Raw genomic sequence first — 22409 nt, 5'->3', positions numbered from 1 at the left:
CAGCAATGCTCTTGTGGTCAAGACACACAAACATGGGAAAAAAGTCGACTGCAATACGTTCAACATCTGGGCATGTAAAATACAAGGCCATTAAAATTACTAATAAAACTGCAAATTGATATTAATATAGTCTGCATGAACAAAAGGTTTTTGTGGTCGAGCCTGGATGGGACCGGTCTCGGAGCATCCTAACTGAACTGAAGGGAGCTCCGCATCTAGCTCCAGCTGTTTCCAGCTCCTGCCATAATGAACACCTGGAGACACGCCCACCCTCTGGTTCCCGCCTCCGTCATTGGCTGTCCGCTTAAATATTCCACAAGCTGTCCGGTGATTGGCTCAAATCTCGTACAAGCGATTTCATAAAGCAAATTCTTTGGAAGTTGTTGTAAAGGGAATAAGTAGGAAAAACCCCCGAGATAACTGCGGCATCCACAGCACAATTAGCTGACTGTGTCCCCCTGTGTTTCTCTCTCTGCTAGCTGACAATCGCTGGAGGATTTGTTGGGAGTTTCTTTTGGAGCATCTTGCCATCTGTGAGTACCTGAGCTTTCTAGCTGCTGCTTTCCTCTGAGTTCAGCAGAAAGTGTAGCGCCCCGCGGGGATTCGCTGCTCAGAGAGCCGATAGAAAGTTGATCTGCGTCCTTCTCAGAGCAAATCACAAAACCCGATTAAAATGCATCAGTTTTTAGATACACAGACAGTAAGGTGGCATCATCACCTACATGCTGTCACTTATTAAGTGGCGCTTCACCTACAAAACAGCCGACAGTCAGTGTAAGAAAAAGACTGCTTTTTTTGTTGTTGTTGTGTAAACTAATTATTGCAATTACATCTGTTGAAAAGATTTTATAGTGGTTTGCATCACTTTCCCACAAATTCATATTTAAAACAAGTTAGCTTTTGCTTTTGTTCTAGCTCGATTAATTATGTCGAATTTTAATCACATATATATATTAGTTGAGTATTAACAATCATAGCAGTATTAATAATACAAATAATTATTAGTATTATGTTCATCATCATCACAATGATCACATGATCATTTGTTATTGTTAATCATATTGGTAAAAAAGTCAAGTGTGCAACTTTATATAACAAATCCCACAGCCAAATGTTGTTCTACAAGATAAACTTTAAGCTGTTCACAGGGTCAGTGTTTGGCTGTGAAACAGAAGCTACATTACAGCGAGTTGCTGCACTGTGTGTCTTCTTTGCTTTGTTTTATTATCTGATATTTACTGTGGGGAGTGATGGATGAATTGAGGCTTAACATTTATGGCAGTAGTTGACTGCTAAGTGTGACTGCTTGCTAAGTGTAATTCACTGGACTGGTACAGCACTTTATGTGTGTGTGTGTGTGTGTTTGTTTGTGTCTTGGTTCTGCGGTGAGTGTGTCCTTCACAAGCTTCTGGAAGCGTGTGTTTGAAACTGAAGATGTTGCTGGCTCTTTGTCGCAGTGTTATCAGGATCAGAGCCTGACGGGAACGCTCCAGAAAGCACATGCTGATGTTGCACACTGTGATAATGGCCTCTTAATGCCAACATAAATTACCAATTTCAAAACATTTCTCTGCTTCCAAAATATTTTTCCCGGGCTATTGCATGGTCTTGACTGATTTACTACAAATGACTGAATTTGATGGTTTCAATTGTCACAGTGGCCCCGATTGTTGTTGACCCTGCAGATGTCACATCAAATAACTCCAGTGAATGAATCAAATGTTTTGAGTCATTGCTTATAGAAAAGTCACATTGCAACTTTACTTGATGACTCAAGTTGTGTGTCTTGGTTTTTGCTGCAGTGAATGCGTGACAAAGTGATGGCATGTCCTTGACTGAATCATGTAGTACCGCACCATCCTATCGCCAATGGTTTCAAGAGCTCATGTGATCTTTTTCTTTCTCACTTTTCAATATGCTTATTATTTTGCATACCTAAATTATTATGGCATAATTCTTACAGTACTGTAGCACACGAATAAAACCCTGTCTTATGCTGTACCCACATCTATACAGACATGAAAGATCAGCTAGCAACTGGTTTTGTCCTCTAATTGTCTATTCACATCATCACACAAAAACAGAGGTTTACTTTACAAAAACTTTTTTAATTTATAGCTTACTGGCCCTATCTAACATGGAGTATATGAGCAAGTTTCTAAAGCTACAGTTTGTATTCTGAACTGGAGCTCAGCTCATTTGTCATTACATCCTGCTCTAATGGAGAGAAAGTGCCTCCTCATGAGCTCCCAGTGTTGTTAATTAACCCTTCTTGCTAACAGTCACAGTCTACATCTCTAGCCAGGGTTATCACTGCTCTGCCTGCAAGGAGAGCTAGCATTAGCCCAGGCCATATTTCTGGTGTCAGTGGAGAGGTGGTGGTGCTTCCTTTCGATACCGATAGGCTTTTGAAAGTGTTCCTCAAACAGCGACATAGTTTTTTATCTTAAATTAAATTGTTGAGGGAGATGTTAAAGAGTCGTACATCACCTGGACACATTGAATCTGCAGCAGCATAGAAGCAGAAGGGAGAAAGGCTCAGTGGCATTACCGATGGAATGTGTATTATGACCAAGGCTGTGTTCATAAATCCACAGGCAGAGCAAATCAAGCTGTCAGCTAGTAAACACCATTTAGTGTGAGTGTACTGTCTGTGTAAAGTTTTGCAGTGCTGTTGATGATGAGTTTTATTGTAGCTTTTAGGAGGTGACCTTCCACTTTCCTTGCTCCGCTCAGTCGTGTTTCTATTCTTGCTTTTCAGTTTGAGCATCAGAAACCCCGCCTCTACCTGTCTGCGCATCTCAACTTATTTCTCTAAGTTCAAACACTGACCACTTAAACAGTTACACCAAAGACAACCTTAAGCCGTAAGAGTTACCCACTTTTCCTTAGGAAGCAGTGCTGTGGGTTCTGTTATATCTGTTATAGTCCTCTCTGCTTTGTTAGTCTCCGGGTAATGCTCTGCTCCATGTATGGATTTTCTTTCCTGTGATTCTTCAGCCTGTCTGCATGTGATGGGTTGTTGAGCTCTAACCCTGCAGATTGCTGCTTATTGCAGGGGTACATCTTCATCTTTGTGTCTGAGTATAGCAGAAAACTCTGCCAGTTATCTGCTGGTGTTTGCCTCACAATGGATTTAGAGAATTAGGAACCTGGGCCTGTGCTGTACTTTGAAAGTGTATGACTTCAGTTTTTATTTTTTGATTACCATTTGCCTTCAACTGCCAGAACAAATGTGAGCTGTGTGTGATTTTGACGGATTAAAAATTGTACTGTTCTTAGTGTGAATGTTAATGTACTGGAATTATTATTTGAAGTTGGAAGGTTTTTGTTTCAGAACAAGATGTCCAACATATTGGTACCCTCCATCAGTTTCAGCTGTTATTCAGTGCATGTCTTTCCCTTTAGGTGAGGATGTTATTGTGGCTGGTTTTGTTGCTGCCAGTTCTCTCTTTGGCTCAGCGCTCAGAGCCCATGTTCTCAGCTATAACCAAGACCGTCCTTCCTCCGGACTATGACAACAACCCCACCCAGCTCAACTATGGCGTGGCCATCACTGATGTGGATGGGGATGGAGACCTGGAGATGTTCATAGCTGGGTGAGAAATGGGGAAGGGGTGTATGTAAAAATGTAAAAAAGTAAGAACAGTTCTAGCTTCCTGAATTGCTCCTTGCTCTCCTCACACGTTTATGAGCAAAGGTTTTGTAGGCTTCCTAAGTGCCGTAGTTTTCCAAACTAAAGGTTGAAGCTAAAGGCAAAGACTAACAGACATGAGATGATAAGGATGCCTTGAGGCTCACTCAACTGATGAAAATAGATGTGAATGAATGGAGCACCACTGATGGGAGTAGTTTGGCAAGCTTGCCTCTACCCCATGAATTTCTCAGAGCTTTATAGAATATAGATGGACCAAAATGACCCTGCTTAATAAATGTCATTTAGACAAGTCATCCTATTCAGCAGGTATGGGGCATCACAAAACCCTATAGAGGATGTGATTTTATGAGAAGAGTCTTAGAATGCAATGTTTATAGTTTATAGTGCACTATTTTTGACCTTGAGATATTAAAAACTTATTACACTACTGTAGATAAAGGTCATATGAAGTCACATGAAGTCACTGTGACACCACTTTCATTTCTTTTAAAGATTTTACAAAATTGAACAGAGTTCAGTGGCAATTGAAGCAACACAAATGTTTTGAAGTATTTTTAGGCAATGTCATTAGAACAAAAATGGCACAGAGTGATTCAGGCTTCAGGCTTCCTGCTCACAGGCTACTGTAGTGTAAATATCACAACTTACTGTTGGGGTCTGTTCACAGCTACAATGGCCCAAACTTGGTGCTAAAGTACGATAAGCAGATGAAGAGGCTTGTCAACATTGCTGTGGACAACCGTAGCTCCCCTTACTACGCCCTCAGAGATCGCCAAGGCAACGCTATTGGAGTGACAGCATGTGACATAGACGGAGACGGCAGGGAGGAGATTTACGTCCTTAACACTAATAATGCCTTCTCTGGTACAGTACATACGGGTACTTTCTGTGAAAAAACACAAATACATACTGTACGTGCACACACTCACACTCACAGTATGCAGATATTTAGCTTATCTCATCTAAGTCTTTATCAGATAACAAATAAGCTTTGTGCTGCTATTAATCAATCTGAGAGCTATAGAGCATGCACTGCCAAAACTGGCAACACCTCACCTCTATCATTTTTTAAAAAACTCCAGTATCTCATTTCTCACTTTTAGCCACAGCGTCCTGCCCTCCGGTTTCCAATCACCCACGGTTTTTGAAGTGCTTAACATGTCTTTACTCGATCCATAATCTTTTCCTGAACTCTGCATCTCTCCACATCAAGGTCGGGCAACATACTCTGACAAGCTGTTTAAGTTCCGCAATGGTCGCTTTGAAGATCTGCTGAGTGATGACATCAACGAACACAGAGATGTAGCCAACCGTATGGCTGGGCGCTCAGTGGCCTGCGTGGACAGAAAGGTACTACACACATGCAAATTGTAGAATAGATGCAGAACCCCAGTACACATGTATAAACTCCCCAGAGTGCATTCTGTGAACATGCATGGGTGCTTCTGTTTGTTTACCAGTGATAACTCATGCCCTGCCTACGCCGCCCTTCCCAGCATGTGCTATGACAGTTCATTTGGGGGAATGGTGTGCCATTTTCTCTTTTCTGTCCATCGCACCGGTGTAATTACAGAAGCCAGGGCTCGTTTGTTTTATAGAACATCGCACGAGGGAAGGAATGATGACTGCACACTAGTGTTTTCTGCACATAGCATTTTCTCTTCTTCTCCACGTCCTTTTCCCATTGTTTTCCCCCCTTTTCCACTTCCTTTGCTGCCTTTTTCCTCTCTCTCTGACTGACATGCTCATGCTCTTTCTTTGTCTCTTATCTCACACTCATGCGTACACTGGGATAAAGAAGGTAGTAGTGGAAAAAAGGACAGTAGGGATTACAATAGAGTTTTTTAAACCAAAGTCCCATCTCACTGAACACTGATAGGTCGTGCAGCTGCCAAACCGATTGGAAAGATATCTGCTTTTAATGGCAAGATGCTTTCAGAGGAAGCTAAAACCCTGACGTTCATTCTTCCATGTTAGTTCCAGTCAACAGACAGAGAGAGAGAAAGAGCTTACATTGTTCTGTTATTGAACAAGTTGTTTTAGAATGGATTTGGAACAACAGCAGAAGGTCACGCAGGCCGAGACCAGAGCATGTTGTATCGTTCACTAGCCAGCTAATGTGTTTGGCGTGGTTTACTCATAAATAAAGTGTTATCATTCAGGAAAAACAGGGACAATTAGTCATCCAAATGTTTTGTCTCTCCCAGTCTCCTTGGAAGTGACATCCTATCATTAGTCTTATACAAACTGAAGAAGGTGACGTATTGACTAATCTCACAGAACTGATGGATTGGTCTATTTTCCATTGGCAGGCAGAATGGAATTTTACAAAATAAGTAGATTTTAAAAGCCAGAACTATTATAATACAATCAATAAAAGGCACAATATGTATATAGAAAAGGAAAAGTCCTCGACAGCAGGCTTTCGGGACATGTAAACATGCACATTGCAGGCATCCATGTCACACTATTCATAATGCCAATCCCAGTGACGGAGATTAGCCTTGGGTAAAGCCTTATTGAAAAATCATTGACTTTTACGTTTGTTAAGGGACTGTGGCCTTGAGGTCTTTCACTGTCGTTTTTTTTTTTTTTTTTTGGCAAGTTCTGAGTTTGTGTGTGTGCATACTGTAAGTGCCACACACTCCTCCTCAGCAGGCCATAATGTGACGCATGATCACATTTACATCAGCCAGACTCATTTACTTTCCTTGTCCTGTAAAAATATGTTAAGAGTAACACAAATGGTGAAATGGCAAGCATGTGTGTGTTTTTGCATATGTGCATGCGTTTGTATTTATCGAAATACGTTAGGCCTGGTGGGAAAGCTCATTGGAATCGAGTGTGTAGTCTATTAGTGTGGTTCCGTCGGTGAGTTTGTGTCTGCAGGGACTCTGACTGATAATGGAGTGTGAAATTAATCTCCAAAGGGAAGCAGAGGAAGGAGTGAGAGAGAGGCTGAGAAATAGGGAGTAAAGGGTAGGAAAGCGGGTAAGGGGAGATAAAGGGGAAAGAAAGGGCTTGATTAGGTGAAAGGTGAAAATATGCAAAAATCAGTGATAGAAATATATGAAATATGTGGTTAAGTCTTTATTTTCATATTAGTAACATTCCCATAAAAACACCCGAATCCACCTAAACCCCTCTAAAATAATTTACCCACGCCCTGACTCTCAGTGCCAAAGAGCTCCATTTCTGTCCAAAACCATTAAAACTATTACGATGGGGGAGATGTTTACTCAACTACAGTATGGTGAACCAAGTAATCCCTGTGCAGGGTCTTTGTCAGGTCAAGAAGTGATATAAAATATTTGTATTATTAATCTAAAAATTACTTAACCGTTTAAAAAAATACAACTATATATCTTTAGCCATTTTTAAAGATTGGTGTCCGTAGTACAAATGCTCTTTGTCGGATTTGTGGCCAAAACAACCAAAAGAAAATGGTAAATATAGTTATTACAATGCATTCAAAGATCAGTTCATTCCAATTCTTTCAACATATTCTATATTCTCACTTGCCTACAGTAATATTAAACCACTTAAATACTTTTAGATTTGTCTTATACTCTGTGAGCTTTCTGCTTCCAGCCCTGTACAAATGAGATAAATGAAAATGTGTTTATGGTACAGACATCACTGATAACTGTGGATGATCCACAGAACACACTGTCAATAGTTTTAAGCGACATGTTTCATGTTTTGGCATTTGTATGTCTTTTTCTGAATGTCAACGAAAACGCATGACATCCTTTTTCCTTTTTGGGAAACACAAAAGTCTGAAATCATCTGTAGCAAGTGACAGAAATGACATCAAATAAAATAAAGTTTGCTCTTTCCCCCAGGGTACAGGCCGTTATGCTATCTACATAGCTAACTATGCAAGTGGCAACGTGGGTCCTCACGCTCTCATAGAAATGGATGAGGCTGCGAGTGACCTTTCACAGGGTGTTGTTGCTCTCTCCAACATGGCAGAACAGGCTGGAGTGAACAAGTTCACTGGTAGGTATGAGGAAGGGATTGTGGGTGTGTGACACAGAACGATGCTTTAAAATCATACGGCACTGGACCTTCAGTCTGATTTATACAGGCATCTGGAGGTGAGCATGTGCTTGTTGTGCAGCACAGAGTCTGAAATATTGGACCTTAGTATAGAGAGGGTGCTAGGTGTAGAGGCAGGTAACGGAGAGTTTAAGCTTGAGAGAAGAAAAGAAAGGACTGGAGAGGGAGAAAGAGAAGTGTTAGTGGGTTCTTTTGGCGCTGTCAGCTGTTTACTCCTGTCAAAGTCACAGGGAAGCAACAGGGAAGGGCGACATACTCATACATCAGACCAGCTCAACGGCCTAAAGAAGACATCAATCACAGCCGTAGTTCACTGTAGCTCTGACTTTTATAAGTGTGAATACAATATGTGGAAGGCACTGCACTGTGTATGTTATGTGCAACTAGACCGGTCAGAAACAGTCTGATCTAAACACATCGCACAACAAGCAACAGCGAGTCCTGGTGGCCCAGTGGGTAAACATACTTTAACACTGCAGTCCCCCAAGTTTGAACTACTGTATCTATTCATCTTTGAAATTATTTTGAATCTGAATAGAAAACAATTACACCTTACATAACTGTTTGGAATAAAGCCTAACCATATGATGGGTGTCTGCTTTAGTAAGCTACAGGTGAAGTGAACATTACATAAATTGCACAATGGACACCTTTAGCATGACTGTTTCCTTGATGAAGTGAGTACAAAACGCTGCCTCTATGATACTTTATTGTAACTACTGAATTGTCCTTGACGCTGATGTCCGAGAAAGTTTTAGAAATGGGAGCTGACATTGTATTTGAGCATAACAGAATCAATCTTTATCTTTTTACATGCAGAATGTCATCAAAGCCACCAGGGGGGCAGAGTGAGTCGGCTATGAATAGCTCTAAATGATGTACAGTGGATGTCTTTGTCATCAAACTGTCGTTAATCAGAGCTGAGGGACAGTCAGTTGAAGTTGTATATCTAATGGTTACATATCTCTAGAGAGGCATGTGGTTTATGGCCGTAGGATATAGGCGAGTGATATTTGTCTGGGCTGATGAAGCGGGCCAGTAAATCAGGAGCAAGTCCTGACTCACAGCACTGACTCTGCATACTGGAAGGACAATCAGAGCCCTCTGAACTCCATAATTAGACTCTGCTGGTCTGCGAGGAGACACTAAAGTGAGACACTTTACTGTGTAGAATGTCATTGGAAAATCCTATGGTTATTTCAAGAGTGCATTGAACAGCCGTGGCGATCTTATCATCAAGAGAAAATTACTGTTAGCTTTTGCTTAAAGCAAAGGATACTCAGCATGCGTTACATCATCGCATTTTTGTGGTGGTTTGTGCTTTGTGTCTGGGTGTGTTTATCTGTGTGCTTGTGTGTGTAGCCCATCAGCGTATGTTAGCAGAAAGCCCTGTCCTCCTCAGAGGAAATGGCCCAGAAAGACAGCAATGATCACTCACCATTCACTTTTGTTATGTGGCAGACGTCTCTCATTGTCATTCCACCTATCCCTCCTTTTCTTACCTGCCTAAATTTCTCTTACCACCAAGCCTTGTCTCTGTCTACGTCTGTGCAGGAGGGCGAGGTGTTGTGGTAGGGCCAATTGTCAGTCAAACCCTTTCCGATGTGTTTTGCGACAATGAATATGGACCAAACTTCCTGTTCAGGAATAATGGAGATGGAACTTTCACTGATGTTGCACAGCAGGCTGGTAAGAGAAACGTACTGCACACAGCCTTATAGATCACTCAGTTCTACTCACAAGTATCAATCTGGTGCAATGCACAAGGCAGTAATACATTACCATGTAATTGTAGGTGTGGAGGACCCCATTCAGCATGGCAGAGGGGTTGCTCTGGCAGACTTCAATCGCGATGGCAGGACAGACATTGTCTACGGGAACTGGAATGGACCTCATCGCCTGTACATGCAATTGAACAACCGCAAACAGAAGTTCAAGGTGGATTATGATGTAACACAAGTAAAAAAACAAAACAAAAATAAGTATGATTAGGAAAAATATTTAGGTACCAAAAGTACCCGAAGAAATCACTGGATGCCTTTGTGCACCTTTTATTAGAGGTTTTCCACAGACGCCCAACTGGTACAAGATCCTGGGGAAAACACACAACCTGCTGGAGAGGTTATATTGTATACTGTATTACAACTGCTGAACCTTCTGCCATTATACACAACTCTGGATTAGCAACAGAAAATGGATAGTTGGACAAATTACTTTTATTTAGAAAAATATGTTTTTTAATCAGCAATTACTTGTGAGTAAAGCTGAAAGATAAATGTAGTTAAATACAAATACAATGTGTTAATCCCAAAAGTTGAAAAAAACTTGAAGTAAAGTACAAGTACTGTAAAATCATGGTTAAGTGCAGTACCCAAATTATAAAATGCAGCGTATTCAGAAAGTTTTCAGACTCCCTTCAATTTTGCAGTCTGATACAGTTTTTTTAATTCATTTTTATCTCATTAATCTACACTCAGTACCCTGTAATGACAAAGTGAAAACAGATTTTACAAATGTCTGTACATTTATTAAAAGAAAAAAAAAAACTGAAATAGCACATGGAATTTAGCTCAGGTGTCTCCCATTTCTCTTGACTGTCTCTGAGTTGTTTCTAGACCTTGACTGGAGTTCACCTGTGATAAATTAAATTAATTGGACATGAGTTGGAAAGGCACACACCTCTCTATAGAAAGGCCTCAAAGCTGTAAATTCAAGCTCTATAAGACCAAAAGCCATGAAGTCAAAGGTGAAGATGAAGTCAAACTGCCTGTGGAGCTCAGAAACAGGATTATTGCAAGGCACAGATCTGGGGAAGGATATGAAAAAATCTGCTGCACTGCAGGCTTTCAAGAGCATAGTGACCTCCACAAACCTCAGGTGGAGAAGTTTGGCACAACCAAGACACTTTCAAGAGATGGTCATATGGCCAAACTGAGCAATCAGGGGAGAGGGTCTTTACTAAGAGAGGTTACCAAGAACCTGGTGGTCCCTCTGACTGACCTGCAGAGAAATGTAGATGGGGCAAAGCTACATAAGGACCATCACTGCAGCCCTCCACTCTCTCTTAGACTTTGAGGAACAAAATTCTATGGCTGATGCACAGATGGTCAAAGACAGAATGACAGAAAATTCCTCAATCAAGGTGCGCAAAACCTGTTGCATTGTAAAAAATGTGCAAACTTTCTAAAATTCCGTAATCGATTTGTCATTACAGGGACCCGAATGTAGATTATTCTGAAAAAAAAAAAGAAATTAAACAACTATAGTACCAGGCAGCAACATAACAAAATTGAAAAAAGTGAAGTGGGTCTGAATACTGAATACTCCTAGTGGCTCCTAACCATGTAGATGTATGATTCCCATGAAAACTGTTCACAGTTTGGTCTGACAATATTCCTCATCAACCCACTAATACCCACTAATAATCCATAGCCGTTGTGTCAAATGATTTCTCCACAAGAGAATCGGAGAATAAAGTTGTAGGTTTGATTTCTCTTCCCTCCTACCAGGTTCAGGTAACACAAAAACGACAAATCTCAGCCATTACCTCTGTGAATCACAGAGTTATCACTGCTAATGCCTCACTAGTGAATTAACTCTAGTCTGTTCTGGCCCACTTTGGGATTGAGTGGTATTTAACGACAGACGAGTAATTTAGTTAATCGATGACTCTAGGGACTCCTGTGAGACAGCCAGCAGTGTGTATGTGATTTTGCAGCACGGTTAGGAGCAGCGGAGACAGTGATGGCCTCTGCTGCATGTAAATCTGCAGAGATTTTTTATTCAGTGAGCTATCTGTCAGCACCAGTGACTGCATCTTTTACCAAAGAGATAAATGTCACAGGGGATGCCTTTATAGGGGTCAAACAAGGGGTTAATGTGTGATGCTTAGCCCAGGGACAATTTCATCAGTACAACACACACTCATACATACACAATGCAGAGAAAAGAAAAATTGAATTAGGTGCTTGATGATTTTTTTTTTTTTTAACAAGATTATTAAATCACAAGCCAGCAACACATTTAAGGCCGTTTCCCCCCACTCTAACTGACACTCCTACCAGTCATGTTGACCTTTGGCATAGATAATGAAGCTGTTGTATCACTCCAGTAAACCGCTAATTAAATTGGGCTGAAACAGCAGTTTGCCTGGGTAGTGGAAAGTGCCGATTAGGCCTGTTTGTGCTTTAATTAAAATCTATTGCCTAGGTTTTCATTGCAATAGGTTTAACGTTCACTGCAATGCAAAAACACACCCACACACATCTAATATGTCCTTAAAGAGATGGAAACATGCCAGAATAGAAGGTTTGAATTTGTTTGAAACACTGCTAAATACTTTTATAGAAATAATTATAAAGTTATTAAAAATGATGTTAACTCTTATTCAGTTAATTATTTAGTGACAATATTGATATATGCAATTTACATTATGGTTACATTTTACCTTTTATGATATATAAATGTATTTTATTTATTCATTTAATTAAAAAAAAAAAATTTTCTCCCTGATTGTGTAAATTTCTAATTTCTATGCTCCATATTTGTTTTGGTGAGAATACCTTTCATCGTCCCTGTGGCACATTGATTCATTCATTTAGCTGGTCTATCCCCTTTCTTCCTCCCTTTAGGCCTTGGTTGGCCATCGCCTCTCCTTCACCTGAGAAGTAGAAGGTCATTGTGGGCAGCCCCCTCTGCAGCTTTATGAGCCTTATAATTAAAGCAGGGAGTAAATACTGGAGGGAGTGAAGGGCCGCACTATAACTCTTCCCCGACTTATCACCGTGTCACTGAAGCGGGGAGATATCCGTTACTTTTCTGTGCAAAAACTATGGAGACTTCTTTTGGCTCCAGAGCTGCAGTCTGCTTTTCTGATTCCAGAGGATGTAAAAACAGCCTTTGTTCTTACCTTCAGGCTTTAGATTAAACTTTTGGGTGAAAGATCAGATGCCAAGTCAGTGTCTAGTTCAAGGATTGGACGCGGATTGTTGATGCACAGGGCTGTTGTGGAGATTGAACCTGTGACCTGATGTTCCAGGTTTTAAGAACAATGTCTCTGCTCCCATCACCTGTCCACATGTTGACTGAACACATGCATGATACAAATCGTATAAGAACAAGGTGTAGAAAATTAAATGTTATTTTATTAATCATCTATTGACCCACAATGGATGTTGTGGCGTTTGTACACTGAGTATCAATCTTTCTATCAATGATTCTGTGCTGAAATGGTTCAACTCAACTCCTGACTTCATAGAGTTGTGTATCTAAACTAAATCTCCTATTAAGAAAAAAATAAATTAAAATCACATTTTAAAGAACTTTTAAATAAGCATATAGTGTAACAAAAAGTATCTCTTTTGAGTAAATTTAACTCTTTAAACCCACTAAACCAAAAGAAAACAGATTAAACTTTGGTGCAAGGTAACTGTTAATAGCACAAATACTGTATGTACTGATTAAAGCAAAAAAAACTAAATATAATACACAAATAAATACAATTTCATTTCACAATTCAGATCAAGTCTCTGATCAGAATACAATTGAAACTTATTCCATGTGCTTGTGAATTACTGCTGCTGAATTTTCGAATTTGCTTTCGACTTCAAAGAAGTATCCTCCAAAAACAAAACAAAACACTGGATCATGTACTCTACATGTATGAATGTGCGTGTTTCACTGACAAACTATTTGTTTGCTCTGCTCTTCTCAGGATATAGCATCCCAAAAGTTCTCCATGCCGTCCCCGGTTCGCACCGTTATCGTCGCAGACTTTGACAATGACAACGAGTTGGAGGTCTTCTTCAATAACATCGCCTACAGGGGCCCCTCCGCCAACAGACTCTTTAGGTAATCACGTAGAAGTACTACAACATACACACACTAACACAAACATACACACATGTTGCAGTATGAGGGTGAGGTTTAATTGCACTTTGATGTTGAGCTTAATTGACTACTCTGGCATCTTGATTTAATATTCTAAAACTGGGCTGGGAAGCTGAGAAGAATTCAAAATTCACAGCCAAGGGTACTTATCTATTCTGGCATCCCGCCCCTCCTCTACACTTGAATGAATCTTTCATTAAGACAGTTTTAGGTCTCTTTTTTGGCTCACAGTTTGCTTTCCTCTCTAGATAATATTAATGAAGTCAGGTCTCAAAATGCAAAATACGATACATATCAGTTGTAAGAACTCCGTATAAACCCTTGAAATCTGATCTGGCATATTTTTCTGAACAGCATGCATAAGTCACCATGAGCTGATAGGTCATTTTAAACTGAATATTGATAAGACATTTAAATCCCAGAGAATTCCTAGGTCAGAATTTTCCTGCATGGTGGGTCACATGAGGACATCTTTGTCTTTATGGACATGATGGTGATCTAAGGGACGTGACCGCTCTTCAGTCTGTGCCATTGTCTAGTAGGATGATGTATCAGCTAATTTAATGCTCTCTGGCTCAAAAAGAAAAAAAAAAAACAGCTCCAATTATTGAGCTCAAGCTAATTAATTCAATTCAAATAATCAATATTCAGCTGAGCTAAGGAGTTTAATGGCCAGGATCAGCACATCTCTTTACTGTGAAATAAAATTACAACTATAGGAATGTACAGTAAATGGTCATGTGCTTAGTTTTTCCCCCGAACAATGTTTTTCTGCAAAGGGTCTAGTCAAGTCATGTATAAAAAAAAAGTGTTTTACAGGAATATGACATTTATAATCACATAAAACCACAAAAATAATGAAAAAGAAAAAAATCAATAAAGTGAAAGGTAGAACTACTGTACAAAAGGGACAAGGGAGGGTAATGAGACAAAACTGTGTAGTGTAAAGTAAAGTTTGTAAAAAAATATCCAGTGGCATTCAATCATAAAAGCTGAATGTCCCCTTTTACATGTTACATTATTACATATTGGAACATATTGGAGATATCTGTGTTATCACAGTGGCTGTTCAGTCAAATAAAAACACATCAAAGCATTTTAAGTCTATAAATACTGCTCTGTTCATGCCTAGACCTCATACATTTTCACTGAGATTAACTTCTTGAATTTGAAGTATTTTTATTACAGTTTCTATATTATCATTTGTTTTTTTATATCGACCAATATATAAAAATAACTGCTAATTTCTGCTTACAACTAGGTTGTACTGGGTTGTAAACCATGTATTCAGTGTTTTTATACTGCTTACTGTACATATCCTAAACATTACTACTGTTTTTAGGTACTGCTGAATAATTTGTGTAATAATTACTTATAAATTAAGTACAATTAAGGTAAATCTTAATTGGGGTGGCTGTAGCTCAGTTGGTAAGGCAGTCGTCCACGGACCACAGGGTCAGTGGTTTGATCCCCCTTCCCGGCTATATGTCAAAAACACAGAACCCCCAACAGCCCATTCCTCTCCACAGCTGTGCAGTGCCAGTCCAAGCCTGGTAGAAATTGGGGAGGTTTGCGTCAGGAAGGGCATCCGGCATAAAAACTGTGCCAAAATCAACATGAGGACAATGATCCGCTGTGGCGACCCTCAACTCACGGGATAAGCCGAAAATACAAAAATTAAAAAAAAAGTACAATCTTAATCTGCAGAGTAACCATTACCAGAAGAATAAATTATTGGTCTCTGAAATGTTGAGAAGAAGAAACATAAAGTAAAGTAAACATAAAGTAAAGTAAAAAAAAAACTGAGCTTTATAAGTTATGTATAAACTGATGATTTGCTGCTGTGACGTTAACTTCAAAGGGTGAGCAGGAGAGAGCATGGAGACCCCCAGATCGAAGAGCTGAATGTTGGAGAAGCATCAGAGCCTGAGGGAAGAGGAACTGGTGAGCATGGCAGAACGATGAAATGTGAAGGAACCTGCCTCACATGTGCTTTTCTAACGTTTTACCATTAGATGGCCCCAGAGCTCCACTAAGGCTTTGACTTTCCTCATCTGCTTGTGAGTTGATGTTGGTTGTTACTGGGTGTGCTTATAACTGCATCATTACTGTGATGGATCTCCAGGAGCTGTAGCCACAGACTTTGATGGTGATGGACGTCTGGAACTGCTGGTCTCTCACGGTGAAAGTGCTGCACAGCCACTCTCTGTCTACAAAGTTAACCAGGTCAGTATTTGTGAGGTATGTTAAAAACCTCAACAACAGTTTGACACAGAAATTCACCATTTTCTCATTTTGTCTTAGGGCACCACTAACTCATGGCTGCGAGTGATTCCCCGGACCAAGTTTGGTGCTTTCGCCCGAGGAGCTAAAGTGGTGGTGTACACAAAGAAGAGTGGGGCACACACACGGATCATTGATGGTGGCTCTGGATACCTGTGTGAGATGGAGCCTGTAGCCCACTTTGGCCTTGGTAAAACTGCATTTAAACTCTAGAGGATACAGAACAGAGCAGATCATTTGTTAATAATGTCAATCACTGCCTCTAAAAGGTCATGATGAACACTAAGGATTTAAATTTTCAATGAAAAGCACCAAATGCTTGTTTCCCATTTTTTCCTGATAAAGGCTCGTTTTAGTAAATCTTTTTAAGAAGGTCAGATTCTAACATTGAGAGAAGTGGACAGAATGAGGACTACATAGGAAAGCAGGGAGAAGAAAAATGAAAGCTTGGATTAAAAAAAATATTGGTTTAATGCCTCCAGCCTGATTGGACACCCATGGGAGAGTAAGTTTCTGGGAGGATAAAAGGGGGAAAGATGGGTGGCAGGTGCTGCAGCTGGAAGCCAGCCCAGTTTGTGAGGAACCCTGTCTGCTGGTGGCCATCCAGTCCTTGCAGCACACACACGGCTGCTTCCTGGCCCTGCTCACTGAGCCTGTTCTGTTTCAGGGCTGTCCAAGCATAGATCAGCTCTGGAGGCCCTCAGTTTTAATGCCTGAGTATTCATAACACAGCAAGGGGTAAACGTTCCATGCCACGTGACTTCAGAATGGACCACCACACATGTACACATGCGTCAACACAAGCAGACATCTGAGATACACTCTCCCACACCAAATGAGAGGTTGTCATGTGGAATAAGAACATGTGAAATATTTGCTGGCTCTTCGGCAGCACACCTGCTGTCTGGAAAGGTAACCCAAGATCTGTTTACAGTAAAATTGCAATTTTAATTAAGGGCTGTAGAGGCCCTGTAAGAGGGGCTCTCTTTATGCCTGATTAAAATAGTTAATGACGAGTCAAGTGGGTGCCACTGTGCCTCTCACACTCTATCACTGAAAAAAGCCCATGCCATGGCAGCCCTAAGTCAATGAGGGTCACGCGAATGTTCCTTTTTGTGTGTTGTATGTCCCATCAGGTAAAGATGTCGCTACCAGCGTTGAGGTGTACTGGCCGGATGGTCTTTCAGTGGCCCGGCCCCTGGAACCTTCGGAGATCAACTCAGTGCTGGAGATCCAATATCCAAGACATGAGGAGGAAGTCACTCCTACAGTAGAAATAGAAGTACAGCTCTGCTCTTCATCTTGTTTTCTAAAACGCTACATTAACTGACATGATAAGTTCACTATTAGCTTAATTGCTCAAATAAAATTTGACTGAACTGTCAAATAAAATTTGACTTTCACCCTGGACAGCACACTCACTGTTTCTGATCAAACTGACTGTCTTTTTCTTGCAGTGCGGTCATGGGTTTGCCCTGAATGAAAATGGCCGCTGCACTGGTAAGTTGAAAAGATGCATCAACCTGTTGACCACTCTATCCATGAGTCCTTGTTCCAAATAAAGACAAAAAGTCTATTTCCTTCCCTTACCTCCACCTCCCTCAGACAAAGATGAGTGTACCCAGTTCCCCTCTGTGTGCCCCTCTGACCGCCCTGTCTGCACCAACACCTATGGCAGTTATAAGTGCCGCGCCAAGAGGAGATGCAACCAGGGCTTTGAGCCTAACGATGATGGGTCAGCCTGTGTGGGTGAGTGGACCTGGCAGAGGCAGGGTAGACTTAGCTGGATTAACATGATCTGGAGAACAAAGGAAGCACTGCCACAGAACGAGATGCCTTAAGCTGGCTTAATTACTCTGGTTTTGGAATAAAGAGGTGCTAACATTCCTCTGACTGTGTCCCCTCTCTGCACCCCACTGTCTTGCATGACTAACTCTCCCATGTGAATGAGCTCTCTTTTACCTATATTGGAGATGTTGGCTAAACTTTCCCTGCCCTCTGTTTCACCTCTTTCTCTGCAGCCCAGGTGGCTTACTTCGGAGGGACGCAGTCTTCTGGGGAACGCAAGTGGTCAGGACTATCGTACTGGTTGCTATTGATTCCTGTGCTACCACTCCTCTCTAACCATCTCCACATTGGACTGCTGTAGCTGTCCCCATCTTCTCCCCTTCCTAACTTTCCCCACTGGTGAACAGGGATATACAGAAACTCTCAGAGCAAACTTTTCCCTGAAAGACCTCCTTCTCCTTCTCCTCCATGGATCTCAACATCTCTTTCCATCATTTATTTACAGACTTTCCCCCCTTTCACCACTGCTATGTGTCACCTCTTGGCTCCCGGCCCCCTCTGGACTATAAAGAAACACAAAGGGAGCATGCTCGCTGGGAGCAATGGGGTTCAGAACTAACTGGGTCACACCCACAGAGCCCTCACGTCATCACCTGGCACTTATCTTAGTGGGACCTGAACTGATGCCAAGCCAATAAGTGGATCCGCACCATATAAACCTCTGTCCATGCAGCAGACAGATCTACAGGCTCCAAGGTCCAAATTCATTAGAGACAAGCTGAGGCCCCATCTGTATCTCCACAATGCTGCTACGATAATCCTTACACTTTCGCTCTCATTCTGATTATGGTGTGACTGGGATGCTGAGAAACACCAGGTCTCCAAGCTGTAGGTTTTGTGTGTGTGTACTACATTATGTACAAATAGGCACTGGGATAGAGCAACATATGCCAGACCATCTGTCTCCAATGGTACTGTAGGATACATTTTGCCACTTATGAATAATACAACAGCAGAGTGAAGAAGATAAACAGGTGCAGGTGAGCACAAGAAGAGTTCAAAATACAGCAATCAAAAGCTGTACTTTTGCAATAATTTAATCATTTGCCACATAATTAAAAACTCTCCAGCTAGAAAAATAAATTAACATCAGCTAATATACCTGCTTTTAATAATAAAAACTTTTTATTTATTTCTTCCTAATTAAATTGAATAAAAGTCAAGAAAAAAACTTCTGGGCAATGTAGTTTTTAGCTACTGAAATGGGAGTAAACACCTTTCTGTCAGTGACTGTTTTAAGCCACACGATGGTGTGTATGAAACTGACTCACAGTAAACTACGGTTCCCCTTAAAACTTAAACTTAATACCTGGGTCACTGATTAGTTTTTAATAATGCTTGAAAATCGGGGGTGGTCTGTGGCAGAGAGAAATGCAAACACGTCTACACTGAGTACAGTGTATAGTACAGTGAGTACATTGTTGACTGGAATTTAAAGAGGATTGCTGACAATAAGAAATACAAATTAAATGTTACTATACTTATCCTTTAGGTTGTGAATATGGCTGCTTTGTTTTCTGAAGTGAGCTAAAAGAAATTTAATGTTATATGGTTCCAGGTAGTATTGAAGCCCTCCAGATGGCTGTAAAACACCCCCGGCATAGATTTGTCCATTTGGCACATCTTTCTTGAAAGTTTTAATAAATAAGTTGGCAGACAAAAAGTCCAATGACTGGACCATTCACAAGAGGCTGACTTCTGATGCTGGCTAGCTTTTCCACGGGAGGGGAACATACACAGATCCTGTGCAGCAATGATCTTCTCAGCAATTCCGGTGCAGTATCTACACAACACAATTCCAATCTTATCCAGTGTTAGACCACAATTACTGTGACTGTGTGTATACGTGTATGATGCTTAGATTCCACTCTCTTCACCAAGGGAAGTGTTAGATCTCCTGGAAATTAAGCAGAAAACCTCACACATTCCCTCTAAAATACAGCACCAAAACTGGGCCCCTTGACATTAGTCCTGAAGCCAGCAAACGAGTTGGACCGAAACCATAGATGCCAAATCTAAATATCCAATATTTCAGCTAAAGAGACTCAACTTACAGTACTTCTCAACGAGAGACATTTTAATGAAAACTGAAAGGCATCAGATCATGAAAAACTAATAAACAAACTATGATGGATGTGTTAAAGCTATTAAAATTACTCACCATGGATCTGTGTTGGATCCACACTGATGATGTTGTCATGCTCCCCGTGGAAGCCAAAGAATCTGTGGAGAGTGAGGGTAGGCAAAGGTTCAGCAAGATCATGTCTACATAACTCAAATATTTTAATATGTTTGCACAGAATTTTCACCAACAAATATGCGAAAGGGTCAACTGAGGTTGCCGTAAAAAAGCAAAGACAAAACAAAAGCTTTTGTTTAGTTTGTGTAGTCAGACTTGAACTGTATCACCGAGGACTGATATGTAAGCTCACAGTCTGCATGAACAATGCGCAGTAAACCTGCACGCTTTAAATGGACATACAGGCGTTTTTAAACCTATAGCTCACAATTCCCTGCTTAATATTCACAATCCTCTATACAGTATAGTCATTTGTTATTTAAATACATGATGGTGTGAATCATGTTGTTTCTTATAAATGTGTTGAAATGAGTTGCAAATTCTGATACCACTTTTTTGACACTGCTTAGCTAAATGTATGTACATGTAATATGCAACTAAACATACTGTATACATTATGTACTTCATTTACTCTCTGTTCATTTGAAAATGGGGGATCTCTGAAGTCACTGATTATTAAAAACTCAAGCTTCTTTTGTGTTCACTCAAACTGGACTTCATAGTATGAGGTAATGTTTGTGAAAATAAATGAAACTATCATATTTACAGTGACTGATTACTTTGCTGTACCTCTTCAGAGATGCCTGGAAGTAGAATTGTATACTTTTGTGATAGAGCAGAAGTACAACACTACAGAAAGGACACATTATATCAGTAGACTAAGAACAAGGTAAGTTTGTAAAGAAATTCCCTCTGTGATTTCTAAAAGCTGTGTAAATGTACTGTACCAAAACATTGTCATTGAATTTTGTCCAAGGACCTGCAAGAACCTGTGTGGGTGTGTGTGTCTGGCATGGTCACTGCCACGGTATTGTTTCCATCCCAGATGCTCCAGCTGTGTGTTTCAGTGCTGTCCCTGTACAAAAAGTAAACCTCAAACACAAAGCATAATGTGTGAGTTTCCGTGTAGGTATGGTGTGTGCATCAATGTACGCACATGCACCACACAATTTGTGTGTGGCCCTGAGGATAAACAATAAATACTTCCGACCAACAATCACAAAATGTCCCACAAAATGGAAATACTGTTCAATGTACACTCAGAGAATATGACAGAAGATCAGATAAGGATCTGTTAAGAAAATATTTGGAAAAGGGACTAGAAAAAATCACCGGAAGGAGACGAGAAGAAAAAGCTGTATAAATGTGGATGTATACATTGTAGCAGTCATTTCTGTTTAGCTTCAGCCAGAGAGCCTGTACGTTTATTTTCTCATGTCCCTGATACAAACAGCTTTTCCTGAGCTTCATGACTGGAGCAGTGCTGTGTGCAAACTCGTCTCCTGTGTCCCCAGGCCATTGTAGGCCTAGTTCCAGTAGGGGTACATTAGAGTTCATTGCAGTCAACTTAATGCTTCATCATCTGTGCACAGAACTGCCTAAGTACATCTAAAGTCATTTTTTTTTCAATTCATTTGACTAGTTTTCAAATGCCTGAACGATGAAAAACATTAAGGACTTTAGAGATTATGCTACTTTAAAAACCGCTTGAGCATGAATGGCAACACACCCAAAGCTGAATGTTAAGTAGGTTGTGCAATATTTATGAACTGGGGCTAATTTCAGGCTAGTGTGGTTTTTTTAAAAAACACAATTAAATAAGTAATAACACAAACAAATGCACTGACTTATTTTCTTTATAAATAAGATCACAAGAAGCATCTTCAGTTTGAAGTGGGAAGCATGTAACTGAAGGGAAATGGCAAATCTTCCTTTGGTCAAAAATGCAGTAGACTATTCGTTAAGCTCTGTGCTTTGCATATTACGTTATTGACCACACACGTTGCATCAAAACATGCACACAAAAATGCAAAGTTATGCACATACACGTTATGAGGCACTTCTTCTGTCAGCCTTTATCCCTGTTTCAACCCTGTGCTCTGCAGGCTCTCATGGCTGCCTCATCGAAAAGCAGGAGGGCATTTCCTGACACAGCACCATTCATTAGGTTTTAGCAGCAGATTTAAGCAGAATGAAACACAATAACCTCTGTCTCACAATTAACCACCTTAATCCAAAGTGACATTTTAACTGGAACCACACGTTTCTAACCTTGGATACTTAAGATGGTGTTTTTATGCTGCATTCAGGGCTGTACTTTAGGAGGGTTCAACGGCAAACACACAAGGGCTGCCAATCACAGTGAGGTTAAATAAATCAAGCGGATAATTATGCCAAAGCCAACAGGCAGTGCAGCGGTAGTGGGCAAAAAGTTGATTTAAGGGAGAGTCTCTAAAACCGAGCCAAAACAGAGAGGGACAAATCTTAAAGTTTCCACCATATTTTACTTCTTTCTGTCTTCAGTGAGCATCTCAGTGCATCTTGTATTTTTATAGCAGATGTCCAAACTAAATGTTCAAAATACACATG

The 22409-nt window shown here is 40.5% G+C and overlaps 1 protein-coding gene across 1 annotated transcript; it reads left to right on the top strand.

Moving 5' to 3' along the window:
• Positions 1-397: 397 nt before the first annotated feature.
• On the top strand, positions 398-21025 carry crtac1b (cartilage acidic protein 1b). The gene is made up of 15 exons (XM_067520200.1): positions 398-533; positions 3409-3599; positions 4326-4522; positions 4872-5008; positions 7504-7660; positions 9275-9409; positions 9516-9658; positions 13434-13570; positions 15471-15553; positions 15735-15835; positions 15914-16082; positions 17029-17174; positions 17350-17392; positions 17498-17641; positions 17914-21025. The coding sequence occupies exons 2-15, from the start codon at positions 3415-3417 to the stop codon at positions 18039-18041; spliced, it is 1905 nt and encodes a 634-aa protein (XP_067376301.1). The 5' UTR covers positions 398-533; positions 3409-3414; the 3' UTR covers positions 18042-21025.
• The last annotated feature ends 1384 nt before the right edge of the window (positions 21026-22409 follow it).

This window comes from Channa argus, chromosome 1 (genome assembly GCF_033026475.1).
Source record: "Channa argus isolate prfri chromosome 1, Channa argus male v1.0, whole genome shotgun sequence".
NCBI lineage: Eukaryota > Metazoa > Chordata > Actinopteri > Anabantiformes > Channidae > Channa > Channa argus.
This window is presented reverse-complemented; position numbering and strand designations above follow the sequence as displayed.